This window comes from Felis catus, chromosome A2, assembly GCF_018350175.1.
Source record: "Felis catus isolate Fca126 chromosome A2, F.catus_Fca126_mat1.0, whole genome shotgun sequence".
Classification (NCBI taxonomy): domain Eukaryota; kingdom Metazoa; phylum Chordata; class Mammalia; order Carnivora; family Felidae; genus Felis; species Felis catus.
The window spans coordinates 146,574,714-146,601,159 of record NC_058369.1 but is presented as its reverse complement, the minus strand read 5'-3'; the positions used below and the strand labels follow the sequence as shown (position 1 = coordinate 146,601,159).

The 26,446-nt window shown below is 52.6% G+C and overlaps 1 protein-coding gene across 2 annotated transcripts in view; it reads left to right on the top strand.

The window, feature by feature from the left end:
• COPG2 (COPI coat complex subunit gamma 2) overlaps positions 1-26,446 on the top strand; it is a 117,817-nt gene that overhangs the window by 63,650 nt on the left and 27,721 nt on the right. For both annotated transcript variants that reach the window (XM_023250572.2, XM_045052760.1), the window contains 7 exons: positions 133-376; positions 2,968-3,043; positions 3,874-3,977; positions 4,483-4,608; positions 6,316-6,378; positions 6,806-6,945; positions 7,614-7,785. In XM_023250572.2, the coding sequence (XP_023106340.1) occupies positions 133-376; positions 2,968-3,043; positions 3,874-3,977; positions 4,483-4,608; positions 6,316-6,378; positions 6,806-6,945; positions 7,614-7,785 (925 nt within the window). The remainder of the gene's footprint in view (positions 1-132; positions 377-2,967; positions 3,044-3,873; positions 3,978-4,482; positions 4,609-6,315; positions 6,379-6,805; positions 6,946-7,613; positions 7,786-26,446) is intronic.

Genomic DNA, 26,446 nt, shown 5'->3' with positions numbered 1-26,446 from the left:
CCAGACACTTTTGTTTCTTTCAGAAGGGAAAGGAAAGGAAATTTGAATATGATGAGCTTGGGCCTCGGAGTTAGAAGCATTTCTTCAAAAAGCGTCCTCCTCCGAGTGAATGGCCGTTTTCTCTTTTGCCAGGGAGGCTTCGAATATAAGCGAGCCATCGTGGACTGCATAATCAGCATTGTGGAAGAGAACCCCGAGGGTAAAGAAGCCGGTCTAGCCCACCTTTGTGAATTCATCGAGGACTGTGAGCACACTGTTCTGGCCACTAAGATTCTACACTTGTTGGGCAAAGAGGGCCCCAGAACGCCCGTCCCCTCCAAGTATATCCGCTTTATCTTTAATAGGGTCGTACTGGAGAACGAGGCTGTCAGAGCTGGTGAGTCATTGGAACACTGGTACCGACGGGACTCCTAATCCTCTGAAATGCTTATTAACTCGGGGGGGGGGGGGTGGTGATGAAATTGGAAAATGAAGTTGCAAGGTCTGAGTGAGGGTGGGGGCTTGGGACCTACTTGGGCCAGATAACGCAGCTCTTGGTGCTCGGTTTCCATCCGGATTTCTGCTGCTGGTTAGAGACAGATAACTCTTGACTTTCAGTATGATGGGAATGCTGTGATGGCATCAGGTGGTTTTTTTCAGACTTAGAGCCATTAGTATGAAGTGTGTGTGTGTGTGTGTGTGTGTGTGTGTGTGTGTGTGTGTGTGTGTTTAAGTGACTTTTTCAAGAGATCTTAGGACATTTTTTTTTTTACTTCCTCCTCTCTAATCATTCCTTCCCCTGAGCATATGAACAGGTGAAAAGCTCTCCTATTAAAAATATAAACCGGGGCACCTGGGTGGCTCAGTCGGTTAAGCGTCCGACTTCAGCTCAGGTCATGATCTCGCGGTTCGTGAGTTTGAGCCCCTCGTCGGGCTCTGCGCTGACAGCTCAGAGCCTGGAGTCTGCTTCGGATTCTGTGTCTCCTTCTCTGTCTCTGTCCCTCTCCCGCTTGTTCTTGTTCTCTGTCCCTCAAAAAATGAATAAATATTCAAGAAAATTTATAAAAAATATATACATAAACCTTCCTCTGATACACTGTTTCTTACTAGGTATTGACTATACCTCCCCTGTCAGGTAAACTTGAAGCAGCCATTACTAACTGCCTCCGTGAATTTATTCCCCATTTTTTCTTCAACGCACGATAAACTGGCTCTCTCCCTTAAAAGCCCTCCGAAGCTAATTTTTAAAATTACCGATAAGCTAGTTGGAAAATCAAGTTCTTACCTTTGTTCACCTCCTTCGGCCTGAATGAGTGGCTGAACACATCTTGAAACTCTCCGCTCGGTGTCCACGAGAGCCCGTGACTTCCGTCCCTCCCCGGTCTGATTTGTAAGGCTTCTCTTTCGTTCCTTAAAATGCTCGTTTCCCTTGGGGGTCTGTCTTACCGACTTAAAAATACACCCTCAAAAAATACACACTTGAGAATACACACACTTCGTACTAATGGCTACAACGCTGTCTTTTGTGGGGGTTGTTTTCCGAGCTCCACCGCTATGCCGTGGCATTGCGGTCCCGGGTCTCTTCCCTGAACTTGTATGCCCCTGTCTAAGGCACTTCAGATGCAACCCAAATGGAAGTCCTCACCTTTACCATCCACTCAGCCGTGAAGACGGAAACGTATTCTGCCGTTTTAGAAGCCCCACCGGCTCCCTGACAAAGTCACGTCAACTCCGCCGCCTTAGCGTTTCTGCATTCTCTCTTTTCTGTTTCCCCAAGTGCTGGTGTAGGCCCTCCTCCATTTCAGATGCCCGCCTAGTCCGACCGCATGGTAGTCTCACAGGGGTCCAGTCTGTTCTCCACACTTGGCTTCCAAAATGGCCTTGGCGCACAGGGTCTGCTTACGAGCAGCCAGTTCGTAACGCGCCCTGTTACAAATACGCAGGTGTGCCCCGTATTCGATGTCCGGTCATAAGAAGCGTGAGGCTCAAGCGTACCTGTTTCGTCGTGTCACTGCCTCCCCCTGCCTTGGATTTGTTCTCTCTGCCTGTGGCGCTCCTTCCCCGCCCGTTCCCTCCGGCTAGCTTGACTCGTCCCCTCAAGTTTTAGCGCAGGTAGCAAGCGTCCATCCTTGGGTCCCTTCTCCAGCAGTTCTGATTTAGGCTCCTCTCTCTCTCTTCTCACGTAGCATCCTGGATGTAGTTCTGCCGTGGACTTTACCACGTTGTCATTGTCTCTTTACTTACCTGTCTTCTCCACTAGAGTCCAACTCCCTGAGATCAGGGACTGTGTCTTTTCTCTTTCTACCCCCGGCACCACTCCCGACAAAAGTTAGGTAAGCAATAAATCTTTTCCTGAATGGAGTGAATTTAATAGTAGAGTTGCTTTTTATGCTTGGGGCTGGTTGTTTGTGTTAGAGCTTAATTACGTCACTGTGGTATACGGGGGCTGTGGTCAGAGTGGAGGAAGGCCTATTTATATATATATATATATATATATATATATATATATATATATACACACACACACACACACACACACATACATATATATATGTATGTGTGTATATATATGTATATGTATATATACGTATATATGTATGTGTATGTATATGTATATATATGTATATATGTATGTGTATGTATATGTATATATATATACATATATATGCATATACATGTATATATATATATACACACACACACACACACACACACACACACACACACACACATATGATTCTTTTTTCTCAGTGCATAGAGAATTTTCCTATCCATAGCTGTCTTGGGCCTGCAGATTTCTAGTTAGGCTTAAATGGGTCAAAGAGATAAAATCAAGAAATACACAAATTAAGAGAGTTTATTCCCACTGAACACGGGGAAGCTTCTTTTTTTGGTTTTTGTTTTGTTTTTCGTTTTTTGAATAATTACTGCGCAACCCTGAGAAACCAATACGGTATTTATGTTGTTCTGTTTTATGCTTCATTGTAGCTGCTGTGAGTGCTTTGGCTAAATTTGGGGCTCAAAATGAGAATCTTCTCCCAAGCATCCTTGTCCTCTTACAAAGGTAAGTGTGTCTTTTTTTTTTTTTTTTTTTCAAAGGACGCCATATGACTGAACAGACAGTGCTTCGTTGTACCACATCAAATGTTTCGTGGAGCCTAAGAGTAGAACTGACGGAATAAGTCAGGGGCGAATGGCATTTTTGTTATCTTTCTAGCGATTGTGTGCGCACACGTAGATTTGATTTTGACTTTCTCCCGTGGAGTTTGAGGAAGTGACTGAAACATATGTGCCTCAATTTGCAGAATAGGGGCCAACTTCAAAGTGATTCACTATGGAGAGTTGAAAAATCAACTCTTTTCGTGGTTTCCATGGTTCCCTACTTGATGAGGAAAAGATCTGCTTTAGCAAATACTCTGTGATTACATCTTATAATTGAAGCAGAAAAATGATAAGCTAAAGGCTGGCTGGTTGAAATAAAACAAATTGCCATTTGAGTAGTAACAGTGGCTGGATTCTGAATCCTTTTTAGTATCCTTAGAAAGCATAATGGTCCCATCTCTTAATGATGAAGAAGTCTGAGTCTTTACCAGGGTCAGGTGGCTGCATATTCAAGACTAGACTCCAACCTGCTATCTCATGTTTTTGTATTCTTCCTAATCATTTTAATGCCTGCTTACGTAGTGCTTCTGGTTCATAAAGACCCTATTTCTTTACCAGTTCAGGACAGTCTCCCAAATTTATGGAGATTGTAGGATCCACTGTTGGCTGTTGAGCTCTCTTCCAAAGGTAGTGTCAGATAGCCTGCTCTGGGTCGTTTGGGTATGGTGGGAAAGAAAGCTCTCGGAAAATTTGAGGGTGCTGTGACAGGCCTCTTCTGTGTCCCCTGGACAGGTGTATGATGGATACTGATGATGAGGTTCGGGACAGAGCTACTTTCTATCTGAATGTGCTGCAGCAGAGGCAGATGTCGCTGAATGCTACCTACATCTTCAACGGTCAGTGAGAGCCAGGAATGGAGACAGATACGTTTTTGGTCCCCAAATGGCATCTTGGAAGCATTATCTTGTGATCTGCATTAAGAGCCAACTTCACTAGGCACATGCTTGTCGTTTGTCTTTGCATGCGCTTCCATTTCTAGGGGAACCGAAAGTATGTAAGGGCCCGGAGAGCCCTGCTTGTGGCTAGTTCTCCTTGAACTTCCTCTGGATTGGCTCTACCTTTTCCCTCTATGTTACGGTTGTTCCCACGTGGCTAAGTTGCTTTCTTTCCTGGAAGGTACTTCTAATTTGTTGGGTATCTTGATGCTCTGCTCCCATGCTTCCTTGGGCAAAATTAGAAGGCAGTCTTATAAGACAGCTTCATTTTTAACCATTTAAGTTATAAAGTCTGTGGCTTAATCCTTCTCTTTCTTCAGAAAGCTTAGATAAATACTACACTTCTGGGCCTGTCTGGATCCTAGGATTGGCAAGAAGTTAGAATGCTGAGATTTCTATTTTGTAGGCCTCGCTGTCTCTGTGCCGGGGATGGAGAAAGCCTTACACCAGTACACGTTGGAGCCTTCAGAAAAGCCCTTTGACATGAAATCCATTCCTCTTGCTATGGCTCCTGTCTTTGAACAGAAAGCAGGTAACGGGAACACTTTACTGTTAGTTTTCCTATGTGTGAGTGATTTTGCACCAGTGAAATATGCTGTTAGTATATTTTCGCAAAGACTTCTTTGATTTGTTTAATCGTCGCTCCTGAATCTTATGGAACTAACATGGATTTTTTTTTTTTAATGTTTATTTATTTAGAGAGCAGGGAGGGGCAGAGAGAGAGGGAAACAGAGAATCCCAAGGAGGCTCTGCACTGTCAGCACAGAGTCCCGACGTGGGGTTTGAACCCACGAACTAACTGTGAGATCATGACCTGAGCCAAAATCAAGAATTGGAGGCCTAACCGACTGAGCCACCCAGGCGCCCCTGGGTGTGTTTTTAATTTTTTATTATTATTTTTTTAATCTTTATTTTTGAGAGAGAGACAGAGGCGTGAGTGGGGGAGGGGCAGAGAGGGAGGGAGACAGAATCGGAAGCAGGCTCCAGGCTCTGAGCTGTCAGCACACAGCCCGACGTGGGGCCCGAACCCATGAACTGCGAGATCATGACCTGAGCCGAAGTCGGACGCCCAACTGACTGAGCCACCCAGGCGCCCGGATGTATTTTTTTTTTATATATAAATTTTTTTTCAACGTTTTTAATTTATTTTGGGGACAGAGAGAGACAGAGCATGAACGGGGGATGGGCAGAGAGAGAGGGAGACACAGAATCGGAAACAGGCTCCAGGCTCCGAGCCATCAGCCCACAGCCTGACGCGGGGCTCGAACTCACGGACCGCGAGATCGTGACCTGGCTGAAGTCGGACGCTTAACCGACTGCGCCACCCAGGCGCCCCCCGGATGTATTTTTTTAATTAGAGTTTTTAAAAGTTTTTTCCTGGTTTTCTCATAGAGTATGAAACATGACCCAGATTGAGTTTTTTCTTCTCTCGCTGCTAAGTGTTCCCGCGTGTGAAGTTCGTGGTCACTGCGTGTCTCAAGGCAGTGACTATGCTGCCAGCTGCCGTTTTTATTTTCTGAGATTGGGAAATTCTTAATTTTGCTACCGGAGGCTTGTTGTGAAAGAATGTATGGCACAAGCTCATAAAAAAAATATTCCCAAAAATATCTCACTTTAAAACTCAAAAAAGAGGGGCGCCTGGGTGGCGCAGTCGGTTAAGCGTCCGACTTCAGCCAGGTCACGATCTCGCGGTCCGTGAGTTCGAGCCCCGTGTCGGGCTCTGGGCTGATGGCTCAGAGCCTGGAGCCTGTTTCCGATTCTGTGTCTCCCTCTCTCTCTGCCCATCCCCCATTCATGCTCTGTCTCTCTCTGTCCCAAAAATAAATAAACGTTGAAAAAAAAAAAAACTCAAAAAAGAAAAAGAGTTTAGTGGCTCGAGGTGAGGAGGAGAGAGATCTTCTAACCTTCCACATTCTCAGTTTTTCTATTAGGACACAACTCATCTTTCTGTCTCGGTCATGAGGTCTGTTGTATAAATTGCGCCTTTTAGTAGTTTGGTTTTTGGGACATCCTGGTCCCTTTAAAGCAAATTCTGGATTTTTAGGGCCACTGATTATTTCACAAACTACATTCACTAAGTACATTTCAATATGAGCATCTCTCTGAAAAGGGGGACAGAGAACCGACTGGTATAATTTAGGGAATAGCTCCTTGTACATCTGCTAGAAGTTTCTGTCTGCGTTTTTTAGCTTGACAGTGGGCGGGAGGCTCATTTGACTGTTCACGTCCGTCTTTGCAGAAATCACACTCGTGGCTACCAAGCCAGAGAAGCTGGCTCCTTCCAGGCAAGACATTTTCCAAGGTATGATGATTTAATGGGTAGAAGTAATAGTCTCGCACCCCAGGCACGGTAAATATAATGAAGTCCACTACTTTTATTCAAGTTGATTAATTCTCAGCCCTGGAAACCTTTGTGCGAATCATTTATCGTCATGAGTGGCGGCTCCCTGGAATCCCTGGGACTTTTCAATTTCCAACTGCTAAGTCACTAACTGGGAGAGTTGTTCCTACGAGGTGTCTTGGTTAATGGGGAACTCAAATTTTACAATACTAGGAATTTATTTGTTTTTCTTCGTAGTAATTCAATAGATAAACTCTCATAAAAGATGACTTCACTAACGCTCGGGGACATTCTAGTAGAGCCTTCCAACTGTTAGTGAAGCAGTGGCAACTTAAAACATTTGAGGCACCTCTGTGACTTTCTTTTTTTTTTTTTTTTTCCTTGAAAGAACAATTGGCCGCCGTTCCCGAGTTTATGAACCTAGGACCCTTGTTCAAGTCTTCTGAGCCTGTTCAACTTACAGAAGCAGAGACGGAATATTTTGTTCGTTGTATCAAGCACATGTTTACCGATCACATCGTGTTCCAGGTGAGAGAAGGGCTATCCCGGCTCCCGCCCTGGCTCCGTGTGCTTTAGAGATGAGTATCGACTCCCCTTTGGTGTATGATTCTAGTTTATGATTATGATTTTACTGAGCTGTAACTTGGCCTCATTTCTGGGTTTTTTTTTTTCCTGACTCAGCTGTAGAAATGCCTTCGTATGATGGTTAAACTTTATTTATTTTTTTTTTATTTATTTATTTTTTATTTTTTATTTATTTTTTATTTGTTTCAGTCTCAAAATCAATGACGGTTAAACTTTAAAAGGACGTAAAACCGAGATGTCTGAAGTAGCTGGCACAACATCAAGTATATAACCTATTAAAAAATAACCCTCATTTAACATCAGGGTAAATTAAGTGGCTTGTTCCAAGAACTTGGATTTCAGTTTGCATCTTAGCTGTCAGCCTTCTACCGTCTTGTTCAGTACACCTCAGTCTCAGGAAGAAGCAAAAAACTGATGAATAATACAAACAAAAAGAACTCAAGGCTGTCGTGTTGCCTCGAGAGAAGTCTTAGGAGGGGACCTGCAGGACAGTGTAGACAGGAAAGGGACAGTGGGGCCCAGAACAGAGTTGTGGATTATGGGTGGGAAGGAACAACTTGCTGGAAATCAGTTCTCCTCCACCATAGCTTTTCTGTCTGCTCACTTTCCAGTTTGAATGCACCAATACTCTCAATGACCAGCTGCTGGAGAAAGTGACAGTGCAGGTGGAACCATCAGATTCCTACGAAGTGCTGTGCTGCATCCCAGCCCCCAGCCTCCCTTATAACCAACCAGGAATATGTTACACTCTTGTTCGTTTGCCTGATGATGATTCGACAGCAGGTACTAACCCACAGAAGGGAGGAGATAAGGTTCAGAACGCAGGGCAACTTGAGCTCTTAAACGCCTGGGCAGATGTTTGGGGGTCAGGAATATGGTTCTCTTCCAGAATTACATGCAATGACAATGATGGTATATTTGTATTGATAAAATTAACTCCTGCAGAAATACCAATTTTATGACCAGGTCTCTAAGTAATACTTGCGGGACGTTTAAACTGAACGTATACGGCGGTGGCTCCGAAAGGAACCCGTGCTTTCTGTTGTAACAGTGTGACCACGAATTGAGGGTTCGTGTACCTGGTGTCGCCTGTGAAGGATCGTAGCCTACTTCTCAAGATTATTGGGGGGGGCCTCCTAAGGACTTTATATTCGGTAGCTCCGTGGCATTTTAAGATCATCGTTTCTGGGGGTCCTACAGCACAAGTCTGAGAGTAGGACTCATCCTGACGAGTGGCTTAGCCAGCCTCTGTATCTCCACATTTGAGAAGGGCACTGGAAGTCTCTCCTTGGCCCATATGCGCTCTTGAGGGAGGGGTGGGGAGACCTCTGAAGGGGAGCCAACGGCTAGGGCCAACAGGATGTACAAACCTGGGGTTTGAGGTCTTGTGACCGACCTCTCTGAATGAATGTCAAGTATTTGTTGCACTTGATTTTCTTTTCCCGTTTTCCCACCTGAGCTCTTCTCGGATTCACTCCGACACTGTTACCCAGTTTTTTACAGAAATAAGCACACCTATCGCATTGATGTTTTCAACAATTTTTATTACTAGTACAGGAAAAAACAATTTTTACTACCAGTACACGAAAAAACAATTTTTACTACCGGTACAGGAAAAAACAGAAGTTAACAAAATTAACAAATACTGGGGAAGTTACAGAGTTACAAGAAATCGTAAAAGTACTAGTAAATAGTTATCCCTGGTCATCATTCAGTTCCGTCTGGGGCTTAACCTGCCTTCTCTTAGCCCCTCTCCCAACTCCCTTTTCAGATGTTGGTTCTGGGAGCCCCTGCCCAATCTCCTCTGCGTCGGACGATAGACCAGGCTACTCACTCTAGCACGAGGTAGATTCAAGTTGGCACCGTTGCTGGGTCTGAATCCCGGGTGGTTCCCTCTGGCCCTAGTCGGACCTACACTTCTATCCTGCAACCACCCCGGATCCATAACCCCCTGGGTAGGAAGGCACTTTCTTATCTGGCCTTCAATATTTCTCCTTCAAGCATTAGGCCATCTGGCTTTGACTTCTAATTACCTCCTTGATCCCTTTATGAAGTTCCTCTAGCTCCATCCCCTTCCGGCTTCACTTTCTCTCCTGGTCTGTTTCCCTCTGGTTACATCTGTCGAAAGTATGTCCACCAGCCACCAATGAAATTGGCTGTACTGTGCTCTTCAGTAAAGCTAGCTTTATTTTCCCTTGGTCCAAACCCGTATCTGGGCCCAGGCTTAACACAGCGCTGGGCTTCAGCCATCATCCTGGGAAACTGCACTGCATCATTGTTTTTTCCCCCCCAAGAGCCACCTCTCCTTTTCTCAAAAGTCCTCCCCTTATTGTACTTCTAAGGTTTCTGGTTTTTAAGGGATGCCATTACTTTGCAACTTAATTTTAAAGGGAAGCAAAATGCTGAACTCACTGAAGAATCAAGCCCTTCCCAGCTGAGAATGCGAGCTCCTCCCAATTCCCCAGGCTCACTTGGATAACTAAGTCAGGTGCCTCACACCCCAGGGAGTGGTCTTGACAGAATACAACAGATACAACTTTACAATATCAAAATACAGAAAACAACAATATTGAAAGTACAGAAATTACATTGTACAGGAGCAAACCACGATAAGAAAAAACATTTCTACCAAGAGAGGAAGTATCGGGAAGGTTTCCTCACCCCTCCTTTCTAAGGAGTTACTTTATTTTGAAAACACAGATCTTACAAATTAGCCCAGAGGTTTCAACCTTTGGTCTGCTGGCTATGGACTCTTTTGCTTGATGGTGTGTTAGTATTTTGTTCATAAAAATTTGGCACTTGGAGAGTTTTCTTTGTTCTCTGTTAAACTTGGCAAAGGGTGTTCCGATTGGTGTTAAACTGTTTATAGCTATAAACTCTTGTCCTTGCGTCTTGGAGAAAAGAAATGGAGTTTTGTCTCGACAGTCGGACTTTTAAAATTTAATTGTTAGTAGTCGATTTTTAGTCGACCCATCGTATACCTGCTTAAAATCAAACTCCTCTCTATTCTTCAGCCTTGGTCAGAAACTCTAACATTTTTAACCTATGGCCAATTCAAAGTCTTTGCTGTGCAAAGAACAGAAGTGAAATACCAGGACATAGATGGTAATAAGAGTCTACCACCACCACCACCACCACCCCGTTTTTTGGTTTTTTTTTTTTTTTGCTTTTTTCTTTTTTTCTTTTTTTTTTCTTTTTTTTTTTTTTTTTTTGCATTTTCCCCATTGCAAATACTGTGAATTTTTCTAATCACCTGAAGATCTATATATCACTTCTACTTATTTCAAAAAGTATATTTTCCATACAATCACACACACACACACACACACACACACACACACAAAGAAATTCTACAGACTGATTTTTTTTCAACTTGAACACTGTATATCATAATAGAAAGGAATATAGGTTTTGGGGAGAGACAGATTGGGATCTGGATCTGCTACATACGGACTGGGTAACTTGGACAAATTCTTAGATTTCCATAAGCTTGTTAGGATTGTCGTAAAGATGAAATGAAACTAAATAAGGTGATTAGCATGGTGCCAGACACATAGTAAACACTCAATAAACAGAAGCTGTTGTTGTTTCGGTCGTGAAACTATGCACTCTCTGCCTTTATCCTCTTTAGAATCAAGTCTTCCACAGTTCATAGGACATACCCTCCGACCTCCAGGAAGTGGTTCCCACGGTTATCTTGGTCTGTGCTATATCTTTAAACTTTCTCACTCCCCCTTACTTTATATGTGGGCAAAAAATCTAAACGCCATCTGATAAAATGTACTCGAGCCCAACATCAAGATGGTCCCGTGAATCCTCCCCGCAAACCACGGGCCGTTTGTGGGAAGCTGACCATTATCCCAGGTCTCTATTCAGTTAGCCCTACCGGTCTTCGGTCCTCCGGCCACTCCTCCTTTATGCAGACATGCTTACAAAAGCCTTCAGGGCAGCGTTCTTTCTTCGCACCCTTTCCCATTCAGCAACTTGCTTTCCTCTGAAGGTTTATTGCACCCCGAGAGCACAGACTACCGGTCTGTGCAACGTGCTAGCACTGTTTCCCCCACCCGACCTCCAGGATGCCCCCGGCCTTTGAGCTTTTTGTTCCATTATGATTCACAACCACTGTGACCCCCTATATTGCTTTTATTATTGGACTGTCAGGCCTTGCGTGCCTCACAGTTCTCGTCTCAAAGCATTTTCACTCATTTAAATAACTCCCTTAAAAAGTCTTCAACAGAAGATACCCGTCCGAAGATCCAGTTTAATAGCCCAGGTGTAGGAGCCTCTTTTCTCTGTCATTAGGGACGCCGCCTCCCACATAACAATTCGTCACTGTGCTCGACTTGGTACCTGCACCTCCTTAACCTACGTCTGCTCTTGAGCTACTGCAGGATTCCGATGGGCTCCTACCTCTTACGAATCTGTGGTCTCCGTTCTATTACTTGGTGTTCGATATTAATAATATAACTCCCGACACTATGAACACTTGCAATTAAGTAAAATCTGCATCAGAGTTGTTCACTTTTACCCACCTCCGGCCACTCACAGGGATCCTTAGTCACGGCCCCTCGGGAAACTTTGCCCTCTTCCAAGCTAAGCACATAATCTGTGGTTTTACTCAGATCTTTAAAAAGTAGGATAGGTCGAAATTACCGTTCAACCACCGTTTCCCTCTGCCTTGATCACTGGACTCTGTATCCATCCAGCCTTAGAATCCATATTCCTCCAGTTTGACCCACGAGCTGGACCAACATTCCCAGTGTCAGATCTCCTTTCACCTGCCCCTCCTCCTTGTACCCGCCCTGGCTTTCCTCAAACGCTGAAATTTCTAACATTCCCGCTGTGCGGCTTTCAACCCGTCTCCCCATCCTGTCCCTCGTCACACCGTGGTCAGGGTACGAACCTTTGTTGCTGCCGTTCTTAAACGATAACCCCTCTCCAGGATGCACCACAAAGGTGGCATATCCACTCATTTCCTCTTTTCCCTCTTGTGACTGTAGGGAAAAGACCTCTGCTTGGTCGTAGCACTCAGGCCCGGTTCCACTCGGGAACTTCCTCCTTAACCTACTCTCATCACTCCAAATTCCTCTAATGACTTACTCGCACCTTCATATTTGGACACCAGAAGCACTGGAGGGTTGCAGCCGGTGCCCTCCGTCCAGGCTTCGCTTCCCGAACTTAGCTCTGGACGGCCGCGCATTCTCCCGAGTCGGCCAGCTTCCACGCGATTACGTGATAGTTTGCAGGCAGCCACCTGTTTCTCTACAACAATTTATGTTTACATATTTCTCCCAGTTCCCTTTATCCCATTAACTGTGATCAAGCTGACAGGCAGCACTGTGGATCATCACCATTACAATGTTGCCCAATAGTTGCGAGATTGCTTAGTTAAGTCTACTGTCAGCTTAATTCCAATTTCATTTCAGCCACTTCTTTCCACTTTTCCTCCGCTCCCTTCCGTTGGCAAAACAGCGAACGTATAAATGGCGCGTCGCCGTCTGTGGCATTCACGGTTACCGGCGCCCAGTGCCGTCCTTTCAAAGTCCAAGTGACGGCACCGTGCCGATGTGGCTTTATTCGGCTGGAAATATTCTGTAATATTCTACACTGTCACACAGTCACACAGCAGCACCTATGCGTTCTTACGTTCATTAGCGGGCTCCCACCATCGGGCCTCACGAGCACACGGGCCTCCCCTTTTGCCCCCAGACCTGCCGACATCCCCGCTGCTGGGACGTTCTTCAGGGCGCGGTTCCGTTCTCCCTGATGCCCTTTTACCAAACCTGAGCCCCGCAGGCGGCCACAGGTTGTCTCCTCCTCCCCCGCTGCCTGCCGCTCTTCTCGTCCCGTTGACTCCCCTGACACAGATCCCATCCCATGACCACCTTCTCACGGCTGCTCTCCAGACCCCACTGTCTCTTTTACGCCGTGTGCAGAATCAGTGTGCTCAGAGACACCCTGCTCCATCCACAGCGTCCTGTCCTTCCTCACCTACCACCTGCCGGGCACGTGAAGGGGTCACGGGTCTTTTCCGTCACATCTTCTTCCTCTTGACAGGACCTTTGTCCCAGTGTGCTGTACTGAATCCACCTGCTGCTGACGTCACTGCTAACCCCTCTACGTTTCAGGTCGGCCGCTTGGGAGGTCATTCCCTGGTCCCTTCTCTGACCTTTCATCTTCTCACCATGCCCTGCACTGATAGCGTTGTCCCCAACATTTTAAACGGGCCACCAGCTCTCCTGACTCCTCTCCTCTGGCCGCCTCCCCCCACCCCTGCTTCCTATAGGCTGTCCTCTTCCTCCTGGGGCAGGGGGGTTGGTTCTTCAAGACCTTGTCCCCATTTGGGGGGCAGTTCCTGGATGCCTCTCGTCTGCTCCCTCCCCTGGGCCCTCTGCCATCCCTCTCGGCACAGGACATTCATTCCCTGACCCTCCCCAGCCTCTCCTGCCCTACCTGCGAGGCCCTCACCTGCCCCTTCTCACTCCTGCCCCTCGGACCACCTCTCCCCCACCATGTTCTCCCACCTGCTGCGGACTGATGGGCCATCGCCTGATGGGCCTCCAGGGCCCGCCCCCCTACCTCTCCTGCTCTGCTTGTCTACCGCACACATGACATCGGAACCGTCCCGCTACCTGAGCCACGTGACGTCCCTTCAGCTACCCTCTGTGAGTCCTTCGGCTGATTCCGCCGTCCTCTCTGCTGTGTGCTCCCTGCTCGCTCCCTCACCCCCCCTCAACTCACCTCCGTCTTCTCTGCTTCAGACATAACGGTACTGAACCCGCATGCTCCCCCGCCAGCCCCTGCTCGCGTCCTGTGGACCCACACCCTGCTGGCCGCCTGGGCCCCACACACGTCCCTCCTGCGACCTTTCCTGTTTCCACTCGGACCCCTTCGTTGCACACTCTTCCTACAGTGCTCTCCAGGAGGCTGTTTGAACCTCTGACTCTGCTTCCTCTTTCCTTTCACTACCGCATTTTCCCTTCCACCCTCCCTCCCGCCCTCGCCCCTGCCCACATGGCCCAACACCACTGCACTAGGCCTCCACCTGCGGGAGCCCTGGGTCCTCCTGCCTCCCTGGCAGCATCTCTCCCCCAGATGATCAGCCCTGTGGTCTCCTGTCCCGCCTGCCCCTTCTGCGTGGACAGCCGCCCTGTGCTCTGTGCTCACGGTGCTCACACAACTTCCTTGCGATCGCCATTCTCCTCTCTCTCGGCCCGAGTCCTGAAGCGTCCCTAGCTCTGGGAACACCACTTTGGCCCGCCACTCCCTACACGCCGACCGTGAATCCGCACCCAGCCCCCAATGTGCCAGGTGCCTTCTCGGCTACATCCATCTGCTCGCTGTCTTCCTGGTCCCACGTCCTTTCCCCCGTGTCTGACAGTCCTGACTCTGATGTCCCCATGCACCCCCGGCTCAGGGGCTCATCTGCTCAAGCTTCACCTCTCCGCCCGCCCTCCACTCTGCCCCTTCCACCCAGCGATTCTCACCCGAGGACGCGTGACCCCCAAGACCGCCTATCAGCATCATCATCGGGCCGTGGTTTGGGGGTTTCTTTTTGTGTTTTTTTTGGTTTTGTGCTTGTTGGAGCAGAGCACTGCTCCCCCTCAGATGTTTTGATAGGCCTGCCTTGGGGGCCGCGCCCACAGCCCCCCTCGGGTGAAAACCACCCCCCCCCCCCCATCCTCGGGAAGAACCACTGCGGTGGAAGCCCAGCTCACTCCCCGGGCCGCGCTCCCCGGGCACCGCCTGTCACCTTCTCCTTCTCTCGGTTGCCACTGACACCCTGAACAGTTAACACCGTTCCTCACATTCCCAAGAGTTCCCCACACCGACACCGACCCGGCTCTATCCTCTTGGAAGCACCGCATTCTTTGAGCATGTGGTCCCGACACCTGCTGTGCCCCCAGCCCAGTCTGCACGAGAGCATCGTTCTGTTCACACCCTCCCGCCCTCAGCCTTGAGGTCTTACCGGCAACGTGACCGGATCTTTGGGCCGATACTGGTTTTTCTCCGTGGGTGCCGCTGGCTCCTTCCCTAGGGTACCTCTCCTCATCTCAGACCCGTGACACCGTCCCCTCACTGTGGTCCTCACGTCCGTCTGGGATTCCTGCCCAGCAGACCTGCCACCGTCCCTGCAGCTCCTGTCCTGTGTCCTCTCTGGGTAGACGCGCTGGTCTTCCCCAGCCTCGCTTCAGTCTGTGGTCATCACCCCCAACGTTGGACATCTAGATGGGTTGCGAGCTCAGTTTAAAACCTGGTTTTCTCTGTGCCTGGAGCTTCGCCAGTGTCTCCCACACCCCTCTGCACATACACCCCATTAATCCCAACCCTGCCCTCCCGTCCAACCCAACTGCCGTCCCCACCTCCCACCCCATCCCCACCGGATCCGTAGTAAAGAGCCTGGCTGGAAAGTTCTACTCTGACCACAACATTCAAGGCTGTAGGGGCGGCCCCTGCCACCACCCCTTTGCTACTCTTCCTTCCCCACGCCACTGCTCCCGCTGGCTGGCCCGGAGCCCTGGACGCGCCTCCAGCAGGCACGTCGACAAGTGCCAGGGTGCAGACGCTGCCACCTCCCTCTTCTCCGCCCAGCCTGTTGGCGGCCAGCCTGCCTCCCGTCCATGCTCCCCTCTCCTTTGTCCCCTGGGGGTCCCCTTCACCTTGCCCGTCCCTGAGACGTGACCCTCCTGTCACACTGCATCAAGGCCCCATTTTCACATTCCTTCCCCTTCCCTCCTCAGCCCCCGGAGAGCACCCCGCCTCTTCTCTAGGCCCCACGCCTCTCAAAGCTCCCGAAAGCCTGTCATGTAGTCGCATTGGGTCATCCCTTCACCATTGGGAGGTGCTCCCTCCCGGGACCTGCTCTCAGTTCATACCCTTTCCATCCCCTCAACGGGCCATGTTCTCTCTGAACCCACCTGCTGGCGCTCGTCTGGTCCTTCCACTGGCTCTGATCACCGCTCCCCCTTTAGGCTCCCTTCTTGTCCCCTAGCCTCACCCCACCTCACCTTCCTTCCTCCTCTCTTCCCTTTTCAATCAAGCCCTTGCCCACCGGACTTTCCACCAGGCCTGCACTTTGAGCTCGTCCTCCTTCCCTCACCGCCCCTGCTTCCATTCCTTCGCCACCGGGTCCCCTGATGCACCCCCGCCCATCACGCTTGCCCTCCACACCCCACTGACACGGTCCAGATCCCCCTTTGCCCTCCTTCCCTCTTGGCCACGTGCAGATGCCAGCCCCCCCTCTCGTTCTCCATCCAGTAAGCCCTGCTACCTCTGTTGTGCACCACATCAAGCCTCTAAAACAAGGGTCCCCAGACCTCACCAGCCCACCCCTTGCTCTCCCTCCCTGCCCCTCTGCTGCCGACATCTTCTTCGATAGACCCAGGGCATCATGCTGGGTTAAAGGTCACTTCTTACCTGCTTCCCTGTACAGCCTCTGCTGGGTGCCAGACCTCCACCCCCCCAGCCTTCCTGATGTAGCATACACAGAATCAGTTATTGCTACAAACCGTCACTTCTGCCTTGGTTACTGTGCACTCCTCCACTCTAAGCAGATTTTCTACCCACGCACTGGACTCCCAACCACGTGAGTCCATCCCAAGCCCCTGAAGTGACCGGCCAGAGGTCACTGTGCAGGACGTGTCTTAATGTGGAGTGCTGCCCCTCCCCCTCTGTGTTCTGTCCTTACACAGTTCCTTTCCCACCTGCGTTCGGGGCCCTCGACTTCAAACGCCCTGCCTGTAGCATCTTGGCTATGTTCTGCTCAGCTCTGCTCCTATCATCTGGCCTTATATACCCCACATGCCACTCTGCACCCCCCCCCAGCCTTGCTGACGTCCCCAGAGAGGAGCTCCTCAGGCCGCCTCCCTCCTCACAGCACCGCCCTCCTTACCCTTCCTGAGCCCCGTGCGCATTCGTGAGATTCTCTGCCCTCCTCCGAGCAGCCTGCCCTGCCCTTCCCATTGACTCCCCTGTCCCTACAAATACCCCCCACTGCCTTCGTGGCTGCTCAGATGCCACTCTCTCTCCCCCCACTGGATGCAGAAGCAGCTCGTGCAGCCTATCCTCTGCCTCCTCTCCCACCTCTGTCTTCCAGAAACCCTCTATTTCATCCTCAGCATCCAGTCCCAGTTCTGCCATGAATTCAATGGTCTCTTCCTTGATGTCTGCTCCCTTCTGACCCGCCCTCAGGCTCCTCTGTAGCCAGGTTCTTGGTCCCCAACCTGCTGTACTGACTCCTTCTGCTGACCCGGTTCTACCCTCTTGTGTCTGCCATCTTGGAGAGAGTGGTTCCTTCTCTTGACTTCTCTGACCTTTCATTGCCTCAATATTTCTTTTGCGAACAGGGTTGTTCCTGCCCTTTAAATGGGCCTCTGCCTCTACTACCTCACCTTCCACCTCTCCCATGTTCCTCTCTTGGCATACCTGCACTGTTCTTCCTGCACGGGCTTCCTCAGGACCTTGTCCACACCCGGGGGCACAGTTCCTGGATGCCTCACGTCCGCTCCCTCCCCCGGGCCCTCTGCCATCCCTCTCGGCACAGGACATCCCCTGACCCTCCCCAGCCTCTCCTGCCCTACCTGCGAGGCCCTCACCTGCCCCTTCTCACTCCTGCCCCTCGGACCACCTCTCCCCCACCATGTTCTCCCACCTGCTGCGGGCTGCTCGCCTGATGGGCCTCCAGGGCCCGCCCCCCTGCCTCTCCTGCTCTGCTTGTCTACCGCACACATGACATTGGAACCGTCCTGCTACCTGAGCAACATGACGTTCCTTCAGCTACCCTCTGAGTCGTCCAGCTGCTTCCGCCGTCCTCTCTGCTGTGTGCTCCCTGCTCGCTCCCTCACCCCCCCGCTCAACTCCCCTCCGTCATCTCTGCTTCAGACATACGGTACTGAATCCACATGCTCCCCCGCCAGCCCCTGCTCACGTCCTGTGGACCCACACCCTGCTGGCCGCCTGGGCCCCACACACGTCCCTCCTGCGACCTTTCCTGTTTCCACTCGGACCCCTTCGTTGCACACTCTTCCTACAGTGCTCTCCAGGAGGCTGTTCCTCTGACTCTCCTTCCTCTTTCCTTTCACTACAGCATTTTCCCTTCCACCCTCCCTCCCGCCCTCGCCCCTGCCCACATGGCCCAACACCACTGCACTCGGCCTCCACCTGCGGGAGCCCTGGGTCCTCCCGTCTCCCTGGCAGCATCTCTCCCCCAGATGATCAGCCCTGTGGTCTCCTGTCCCGCCTGCCCCTTCCTTCTGCGTGGACAGCCCGCCCCGTGCTCTGTGCTCACGGTGCTCACACAACTTCCTTGCGATCGCCATTCTCTCTCTTGGACCTAGTCCTAATGTGTCAACTAGCCTGCACTCCCCACCCACTGACCATCGATCCCAACCCTCCCACCCACCCCACATCGTACCAGAGGCCTTCTCGGCTACATCCATTTGCTCGCTGTCTTCCTGGTCCCACGTCCTTTGCCCCGTGTCTGACAGTCCTGACTCTGATGCGTCCGTCTACCCCCGGCTCAGGGGCTCCTCTGGCTCAAGCTTCACCTCTCCGCCCGCCCTCCACTCTGCCCCTTCCACCCAGCGATTCTCACCCGAGGACGCGTGACCCCCAAGACCGCCTATCAGCGTCATCTCTCGTGCCTACTTCTGTGTTTTCGTTTTGGGGTTTTCTTTTGGTTTTGCTTTGAGCAGAGAACTGCTCATCCCTCAGAGATCTTAATAGGCCTGCCTTGGGGGCCATGCCTGCATCCTCCTCAGATGAAGTCGACCACCACCCTCCATCCCTGTGAACAATCCGGGCTACGGACACCCGACCTGCTCCCTGGCTGCCCTCTCCCCTTATATGCTTCTGGGCTCCACCAGTTGCCATTGACCTTGTTCCTCAAACTCCCAGCATTCCCAACATTTGACATTGACCCGGCTCTATCCTCTTGGAACCACCTCATTCTTTCCACGTTTACTCTTTGACATCCATACCCCCAAACCCCAGTCTGCATGAGAGCACCGTTCTGTTCACACGGCTCCCTCACACCCCTCCAGCCCCCCCCCCCCTTATGACACAAGGCACTGTGACAGTATCTTTGGCCCTAATCTTGTCCTTTCGGTGTCTGCCATCGTGCCTCGCTCTAGGTTACCCCACCCGACTTCAGACCCGTGACACTGTCCCCTGCAGAGTCTTGTCCCTGTGGTCCTCACGTCCCCCTGCGATTCCCATCCAGCAGACCTTCCCTTGCACCCTCCCTGTAGCTACTCTCCTGTGTCCTCTCTGAGTGGACTCGCTCGTCTCCTCTGCCCTCTCCTCAGCCTGTATTCATCATCCTCAACCCTGGATGTGTCGTCATCCCAGCAGCCTAGTTTGAAAAGAGGTTTTTCCCCGCGCCTGGAGCATGGCTCGTGTCTCCCAACCCCCACCCCATGCCCACTGATCCCCGAAACCCATGCCCTCCCCGACACCCAAATACCACCCCCCCGACCCTCCCTCCCACCCCATTCCCCCCTCCCCCCTGTCCGTCCCTCCCACCCCAAAGCCCCTCCCACCCCTCCCCTGCCTCCCACCCCAACCCCACCTCCCACCCCAACCCCGCCGGATCCATAGTAGAGCCTGGCCAAAAATTATCCCCTTGCCACAACATTCAAGGTTCTAGGAGCAGCCACTGCTCGGGGTCCACTGCTAGGCAGCCCTCTTCTCCCCTCCCCTCATGCCTCTGCTCCCGCCGTGGGGCCCCACACTCTGCCGAGACCTGCCACCTCCCTCTTCTCCCTGCTTTCCCTGTTGGTGTCCAATCCCTCCCCCTTCCACCACACTCCACTCTCCGTCCTCCCCGGTGCCACCCTGTGTCTCTGGAAAGTGACCCACCTGTCACACTGCTTCCAGGCCCCATTTTCACATTCCTTCCTGTGACCTTTCTTCATGAGACATTTCTTCCCTTTCCCTCCTCGGCCCCGGGAGAGCACCCCAGCTCTTCTCTAGGACCCACGCCTCTCAAAGCCCCCGAAAGCCTATCACGTAGTTGCTTTGGGTCATCCCTTCACCATTGGGAGGTGCTCCCTCCCGGGACCTGCTCTAGGGTCACACTCTTTAACCCCCTCATCGGGCCATGTTCTCTCTGACCCCACCTGCTGGCGCTCGTCTGGTCCTTCCACTGGCTCTGACCACGGCCCCCCCTTTAGGCTCCCTTGTCCCCTAGCCTCACCCCACCTCACCTTCCTCCTCTCTTCCCTTTTCAATCAAGCCCTTGCCCACCGGACTTTACACCAGGCCTGCCACTCCCTCCTCTTCCTTCTTCCCTCAAATCTAGTGTTCCTTTCTCTTTCTCCTCTCCATCGGGTCTGGGGACCCAACCCCGTCCATTGTGCTTGATCTCCCACTCCTCGTGGAGATGGCCCAGACCTCCTATGCCCTCCTCCCCTCTTGGCCATGTTCCCCTCCCAGCGCCCACTTGCAGACTTAAGGCCCTCACACTCTCCATCCCATTCCGCCTCACCCCCGTCTATTAGCCACCATCCCGCCTCATGGAAACGAGTCCCCCAAACCCCCGTCTCCACTGTCCGCCCCTTGTTCTCTCCTTCTGGGCCCCTGCACAACCCTCATTATCTTCTTAGAGTAGACCTTAGGGCAGTCCACTGGTTTTGACAATCTCAGTCCTTCTCTGGTTCCCTGTACGACCTCTCTGCTGCCTGCTAGACCTCCACGCTTCAGCCCCGTGTTAGAGAAGCAGCACACATTTGGTTCTCAATGCAAAATATGCCTTCCACCTTGGTTCCCACCCACTGCCCCACTAGTTCGCAGCAGATCCGCCACCCACACGCTGGACTCCGTCCACCTGAGCCCGCCTCAGTGACCCTGAGGCTCCCTGCCACGGTTTCTGTGCGGGGTCCACGGCAGTGCTGCCCCGTTCCTGTCTCACCTCGGTTATCGTGACTCCTTTCCCCACCGGCTCGAGGTGGCCCCAGGTATTCCAATGTCCAACGACGGTGGTCCGGGGCTGTTCCTGCCCTGGCCTCCATCCTGCACACGGCAGTCTTCTTGCCTTCTGAGATTTGCCGCAGCCCCCGGATCAGGAGTTCTGCAAGCTGCCTTCCCCTTTTCCGTGGTGTCCCCTTTACAGACCCAGGCTCCCTCCTACATCCACGATTTTCTCCCTTCTTCCATGCTGCTTCTTTGTTTTCCCGTTAAGTTCCCCGACCCGAGTGACCTCTGAGGGACCGCCCGCCCGGGCTGCCTGAGACTCCACGGTCTTTCTCTTTCCACGCTGGCCAGAGCCTGACGGGGCTCAGCCCATCCCTCACGTTTTCTCCTGCTCTGGTCTTCTAGAAACCTCTTCATCTCCGGCACCACATCCCACTTCTCCACGACACGCCAGTCACGCAGCCAGATTTCCTAGCCTTTCCTCCAGATCTCCTCCCCTTGTGATTGGCCCTCTTGCTCCCCCTTGCCGTCATCGTCCTTCCCAGGGTGCTGTACCGAGTCCCTCTCTTGTCCCCGTCTGCCCGAAGCCACCACCCACCTTTGCCGGTCCACCATTTTGGAGCGGTGGTTTCTCTAACCTCCTCTCGGAACGCGCATCGTCTCACCACGCCTTCGCTGGCAGGGGGTCCCCAACATTCTCGATGGGCCGCCACCTCTATCACCGCATCCTCCTCTGGCCGCCTCCTGTGTCTCCGGGTTCTAATGCTGGTCTTACCTTGCTGTGCTGCTCCTCCTGCACGGGCTTCCTCAGGGCCTTGTCCACACCCGGGGGGCACAGTTCCTGGACGCCTCACGTCCGCTCCCTCCCCCGGGCCCTCTGCCATCCCTCTCGGCGCAGGACATCCCCTGACCCTCCCCAGCCTCTCCTGCCCTACCCGCGAGGCCCTCACCTGCCCCTTCTCACTCCTGCCCCTCGGACCACCTCTCCCCCACCATGTTCTCCCACCTGCTGCGGACTGATGGGCCATCGCCTGATGGGCCTCCAGGGCCCGCCCCCCTGCCTCTCCTGCTCTGCTTGTCTACCGCACACATGACATCGGAACCGTCCCGCTACCTGAGCCACGTGACGTCCCTTCAGCTACCCTCTGTGAGTCCTTCGGCTGCTTCCGCCGTCCTCTCTGCTGTGTGCTCCCTGCTCGCTCCCTCACCCCCCGCTCAACTCACCTCCGTCGTCTCTGCTTCAGACGTACGGTACTGAACCCGCACGCTCCCCCCGCCAGCCCCTGCTCGCGTCCTGTGGACCCACACCCTGCTGGCCGCCTGGGCCCCACACACGTCCCTCCCGCGACCTTTCCTGTTTCCATTCGGACCCCTTTGTCGCACACTCTCCCTACAGCGCTCTCCGGGAGCCTGTTCCTCTGACTCTCCTTCCTCTTTCTTTTCACTACAGCATTTTCCCTTCCACCCTCCCTCCCGCCCTCACCCCTGCCCACATGGCCCAACACCACTGCACTCAGTCTCCACCCGCAGTGAGCCCTGGGTCCTGCTGTCCCCCTTCCTCCTGTCCTCCTGCCTCCCTAGCAGGATCTCTCTCCCACCAGTGTGGTCTCCTGTCCCGTCTGCCCCTTCCTTAGCTGTGGACAATCCCGCTGGTGCTCTCTGCTCTTACCCACAAAACTCAACTACCTTGGTCGCCACTCCCATCTCTCCGCCTTATTCCTCAAGTGTCCTCAGCGTCTGGATGACCGCATTTGCTCTCTACTCCCTAACCTTGCTGGCGAATCCCAACACCACCTCCATCACGCCCGGAGCCTCATGGGCTACGTCCATTTGCTCGCTGTGTGCCTGGTCTGGAGTCCTTGTCCCCCATGTGTGACAGTCCTGACTCTGAGGCCTCCATCTTTGCTGATCAGGCCCTCGTGTGCTCAAGCCTCACCTCCCTGCTCCTCTCCCCACTGCGCCCCTTCCACCCAGGGGTTCTCATCCCAGGTCGCTGGCGCCCCCGGAGGCCTGGCAGCAGCTGCGGCCCTTCATGCTTTTGTTAGGTCTGGATGTTTGTATGTTTTGCTGCTCACCCCTCAAATCTTTTCTCCGGCCCCCGCCGTGTTCCACGCCCACGGCCCTTCTGGTGAAATCCACCCCTCCATCCCAGGGCAGGAGCACTGAGGCGGGAACCCCCCCTGCCTCCCTGGGGTGCCACTCCCCTCGCCAGCCTCCAGCTGCCTACCGTTTGCCAACAGTACTTGTCCCTCACATCCCAGCGCTGCCCCCACCCGGACACTGGCCCGGCTCTCTCCTCTTAGAACCACCGCGGTCCCTTCCGTAACCACCCTGACACCCGACATACCCCAAACCCCCGTGTGCGTTACAGCATCGTTCTTTTCTCCCCTCCACATACACCTCCTTCCTCCAACACTTGATGACCCTCAGGCATGTCAACGACGTCGGGTCCAAATCTGGTCCTTCTTTCTCGGTGCTTGCTGTCCCTTTTCCTACGGTACCCATCATCATCAGATCTGTGAAGCAGTCCCACCATACACCCTTGTTCCTCTGGTTCTCCCGGGCCCCTGTGTTCCTACTAACCAGACCTTTCCCTCTGGGTCTGGCAGCCAATGTCTCTGTCCTCTCTGGGTGGATTCACTCATCTCCCCCGCTTCCCCAGCCTGGAGTCACCACCCACAGCACCGGACCTGAAGTCAGTTCGCTTTTCAGTAAGATGAGATGGATTTTTCAGTGTCCGGACTTAGCTCGTATCCTCCTCCCTAGCCCTGTGCCCACCAGTGCCCACACTGCCCTCCTGGCCAACCTCGTCAGACCCACCTACACCCAGACCTGAACCCTGTCCCTGCCTCCCACACTGTTTCAGTAGAATCCAGAGTATAAAAACCAGCCAAGAATTTTTTTTTTTTTTGCCACATTATTCAAAGCCACGCAACAGCCACTGCTAGCTACCCTTCTTCCTCCCCCTCCACCCGATGCCTCTGCTTCCACTGGCTGACCTCGGAGCTCCAAACTTCCTTCTGGTTGGGACCTCTGAGATCTGCCTGGATTTCAGCCTGCCACCTCTCTCCTCTTCTCCCCACCCCCCAACCCCACTCCCAATAGTGTCCGGTCTTCCCGTCCACCACACTCCACTCTTCATCCTCTTCTCGGTGCCTCCCATCACCTAATCGGTCTCCGGGAGGTGACACTCCCATGTAGTTGCAACAAAGCCCTGTTTTGACATCCTATCTGCCACCTTTCCTCGCGGGGCCCTTTTCTTAGCCTGTCTCTTCTCTAGGACCCATGCAGCTCTCTCAACGCTCCCTAATGCCTGGCACGTATTTGCACTGGGTCATCCCTTCTTCATCGGGGATGTGCTCCCTCCCATGAACTGCTCTCACAGCTCACGCTCTTTCTGTCGTCTTGCCAGGCCACATCCTGTCCTGAAACCATCTTCTGTCTCCTTGTCACATCCTTCCACTGGCTCTGGCTGCTCTCTTTCCCTGGCCTCACCCCACCTCACTTTCCTTCTTCCTCCCTCTTCCCTTTCAATCAAGCCGTGGCCCATGGCACTTTGCACCAGGCCTTCACTCCTTCCTCTTCGTCCTCACCACGCATTCTCTGCCTCCGTTTCTTCTCCGTCGGCTCCCTCGATGTCCCCCTGCCCTTCGCGCTTGCCCTCCCACTCTCCTTTCCCGTGGGCCGGACCCCGCTTTGCCTTCAGTCTTGGCCACGTGTCTCATAACACCTGCAGGCAGGGTTTAAGGCTCCTCTCACTCTCCATCCCACTCTGCCTGGCCTCTCTGTTGTCCGTGGAATTAGGCCTCCTGAACAAAAGCTCCTCAGGCCCCTGCTTTCCCGCCCCCTGCTGTCTCCCTCTGTGTACCTTACTGCCGCACTATCTTCTTAGAGTACACCACTGGGTTTCAGAGCCCCCTGTCCTTCCCTGCTTCCCTTGTGGAGCCTCTGCGCCTTATGCTAGACCTCCACCTTTCCCACCCCCACCGGCTTGGCAGGATTCAGAAATTGGTGCGAAATGTCCTCTCTGCCTCGGTTCCCACCCACTTACCCTGCCATTTGTAAGCGCATTTGCTACTCACAAAATGCTCCATCCACACGAGTCCATTCCAGTGTCCCTGAGGTTACCTGCCATGATTTCTTTGTGGGGTCCACCTTAATGTGCCACAGTGCCCCGTTTCCTATTTCACTCCAGTCATTGTGGCCCTTTACCCAACTTTTGCTGAGGGCTTCAGACACCCAGCCTATGGTGGCCCGGCTCGGCTCAGCCCTGCTCCTACCATCCAGCCTCAATATGGCACATGCCAACCTTCTTACCCCAAGGGCTGCGATGTCCCCAGATGGGGAACTCTTTAGGCCACCTTCCCCTCTTCCGTGGTGCCCCCTCAACCAACCCTGAGTGCCTTGTACGTTCGCAAGGTTCTCTCCTCTGCTGTGCCACCTGTTCCTTTCGCTTCCCAGCGACTCCTCTGAGCCAGCTCACATCCCCCAAACTGCTTTCTCATGGACGCCCACGGCTGCTGTCTACATCAGCGCTGGGTTGATACTGACCTTGCGTGGCCCGCTCTGCCTTTTCTCCTACTCTTGTCTTCAAGAGACTCTCTCGATCATCTCAACATCCTGCCCGACTTCCCCTGCCACACGCCACTCGTGCAGAAGAGGAAGTGGTGGTCTCCTTGACATCTGCTCCTTTCTTGACCCGCCTCCTGTTCGTTCTGTAGTCAGCTTTCTCATCCTTTGACATGCCGTACTCAATCCGTCTGATGTCACATTCACTCCTAAGCATCCAACCTTTTCAGGAACCGTGTTGAAGACCCTGGATGCTTATCTGGGCTTCTCTCTGACCTTTCATTGCCTCCCAAGCCCTTCACTGACCTGGCCGTATGCAAGGTTTTAAATGGGCCATCACCTCCACCATCGCATCCACCTCTGGCCCCTTCCTACCTCTGTGGAGTTCCTTGCTTGCCTGACCCACTCGGTGTTCTTTCTTTAGCATGGGCTTCCTCGTGCCCTCGGTCCATCACTGGAGGCAAAATTCTAGATTCCCCATACTCCCTCCTTTGGGCATCCTGACATTCCTTCCTTGATAAAGTACATACCAATATCCTTTGAACAAGCCTCATGTGCCCTAGCTGCAGGGTGCGTTCACCTGCCCTTTCTTACTATACTTGCCCCTGAGACCACCTCTCCTTGACCATATTCTCCCACCTGCAGATCGCCCACCTGACCTACCTTCAGGCCCCCATTTCATTGCCTCTCCGGCTCTGCTTGTCGCTCACATGGCAAAGGAACTGTCGTCTTACCTGAGCCACGTGACGTCCCTTCAGCTACCCTCTGTGAGTCGTCCAGCTGCTTCCGCCGTCCCCTCCTGCTGTGTGCTCCCTGCTCGCTCCCTCACCCCTCGCTCAGCCCAGCCCACCTCCGTCGTCTTTGCTTCAGACATAACGGTACTGAACCCGCATGCTCCCCCGCCAGCCCCTGCTCGCGTCCTGTGGACCCACACTCTGCTGGCCGCCTGGGCCCCACACACGTC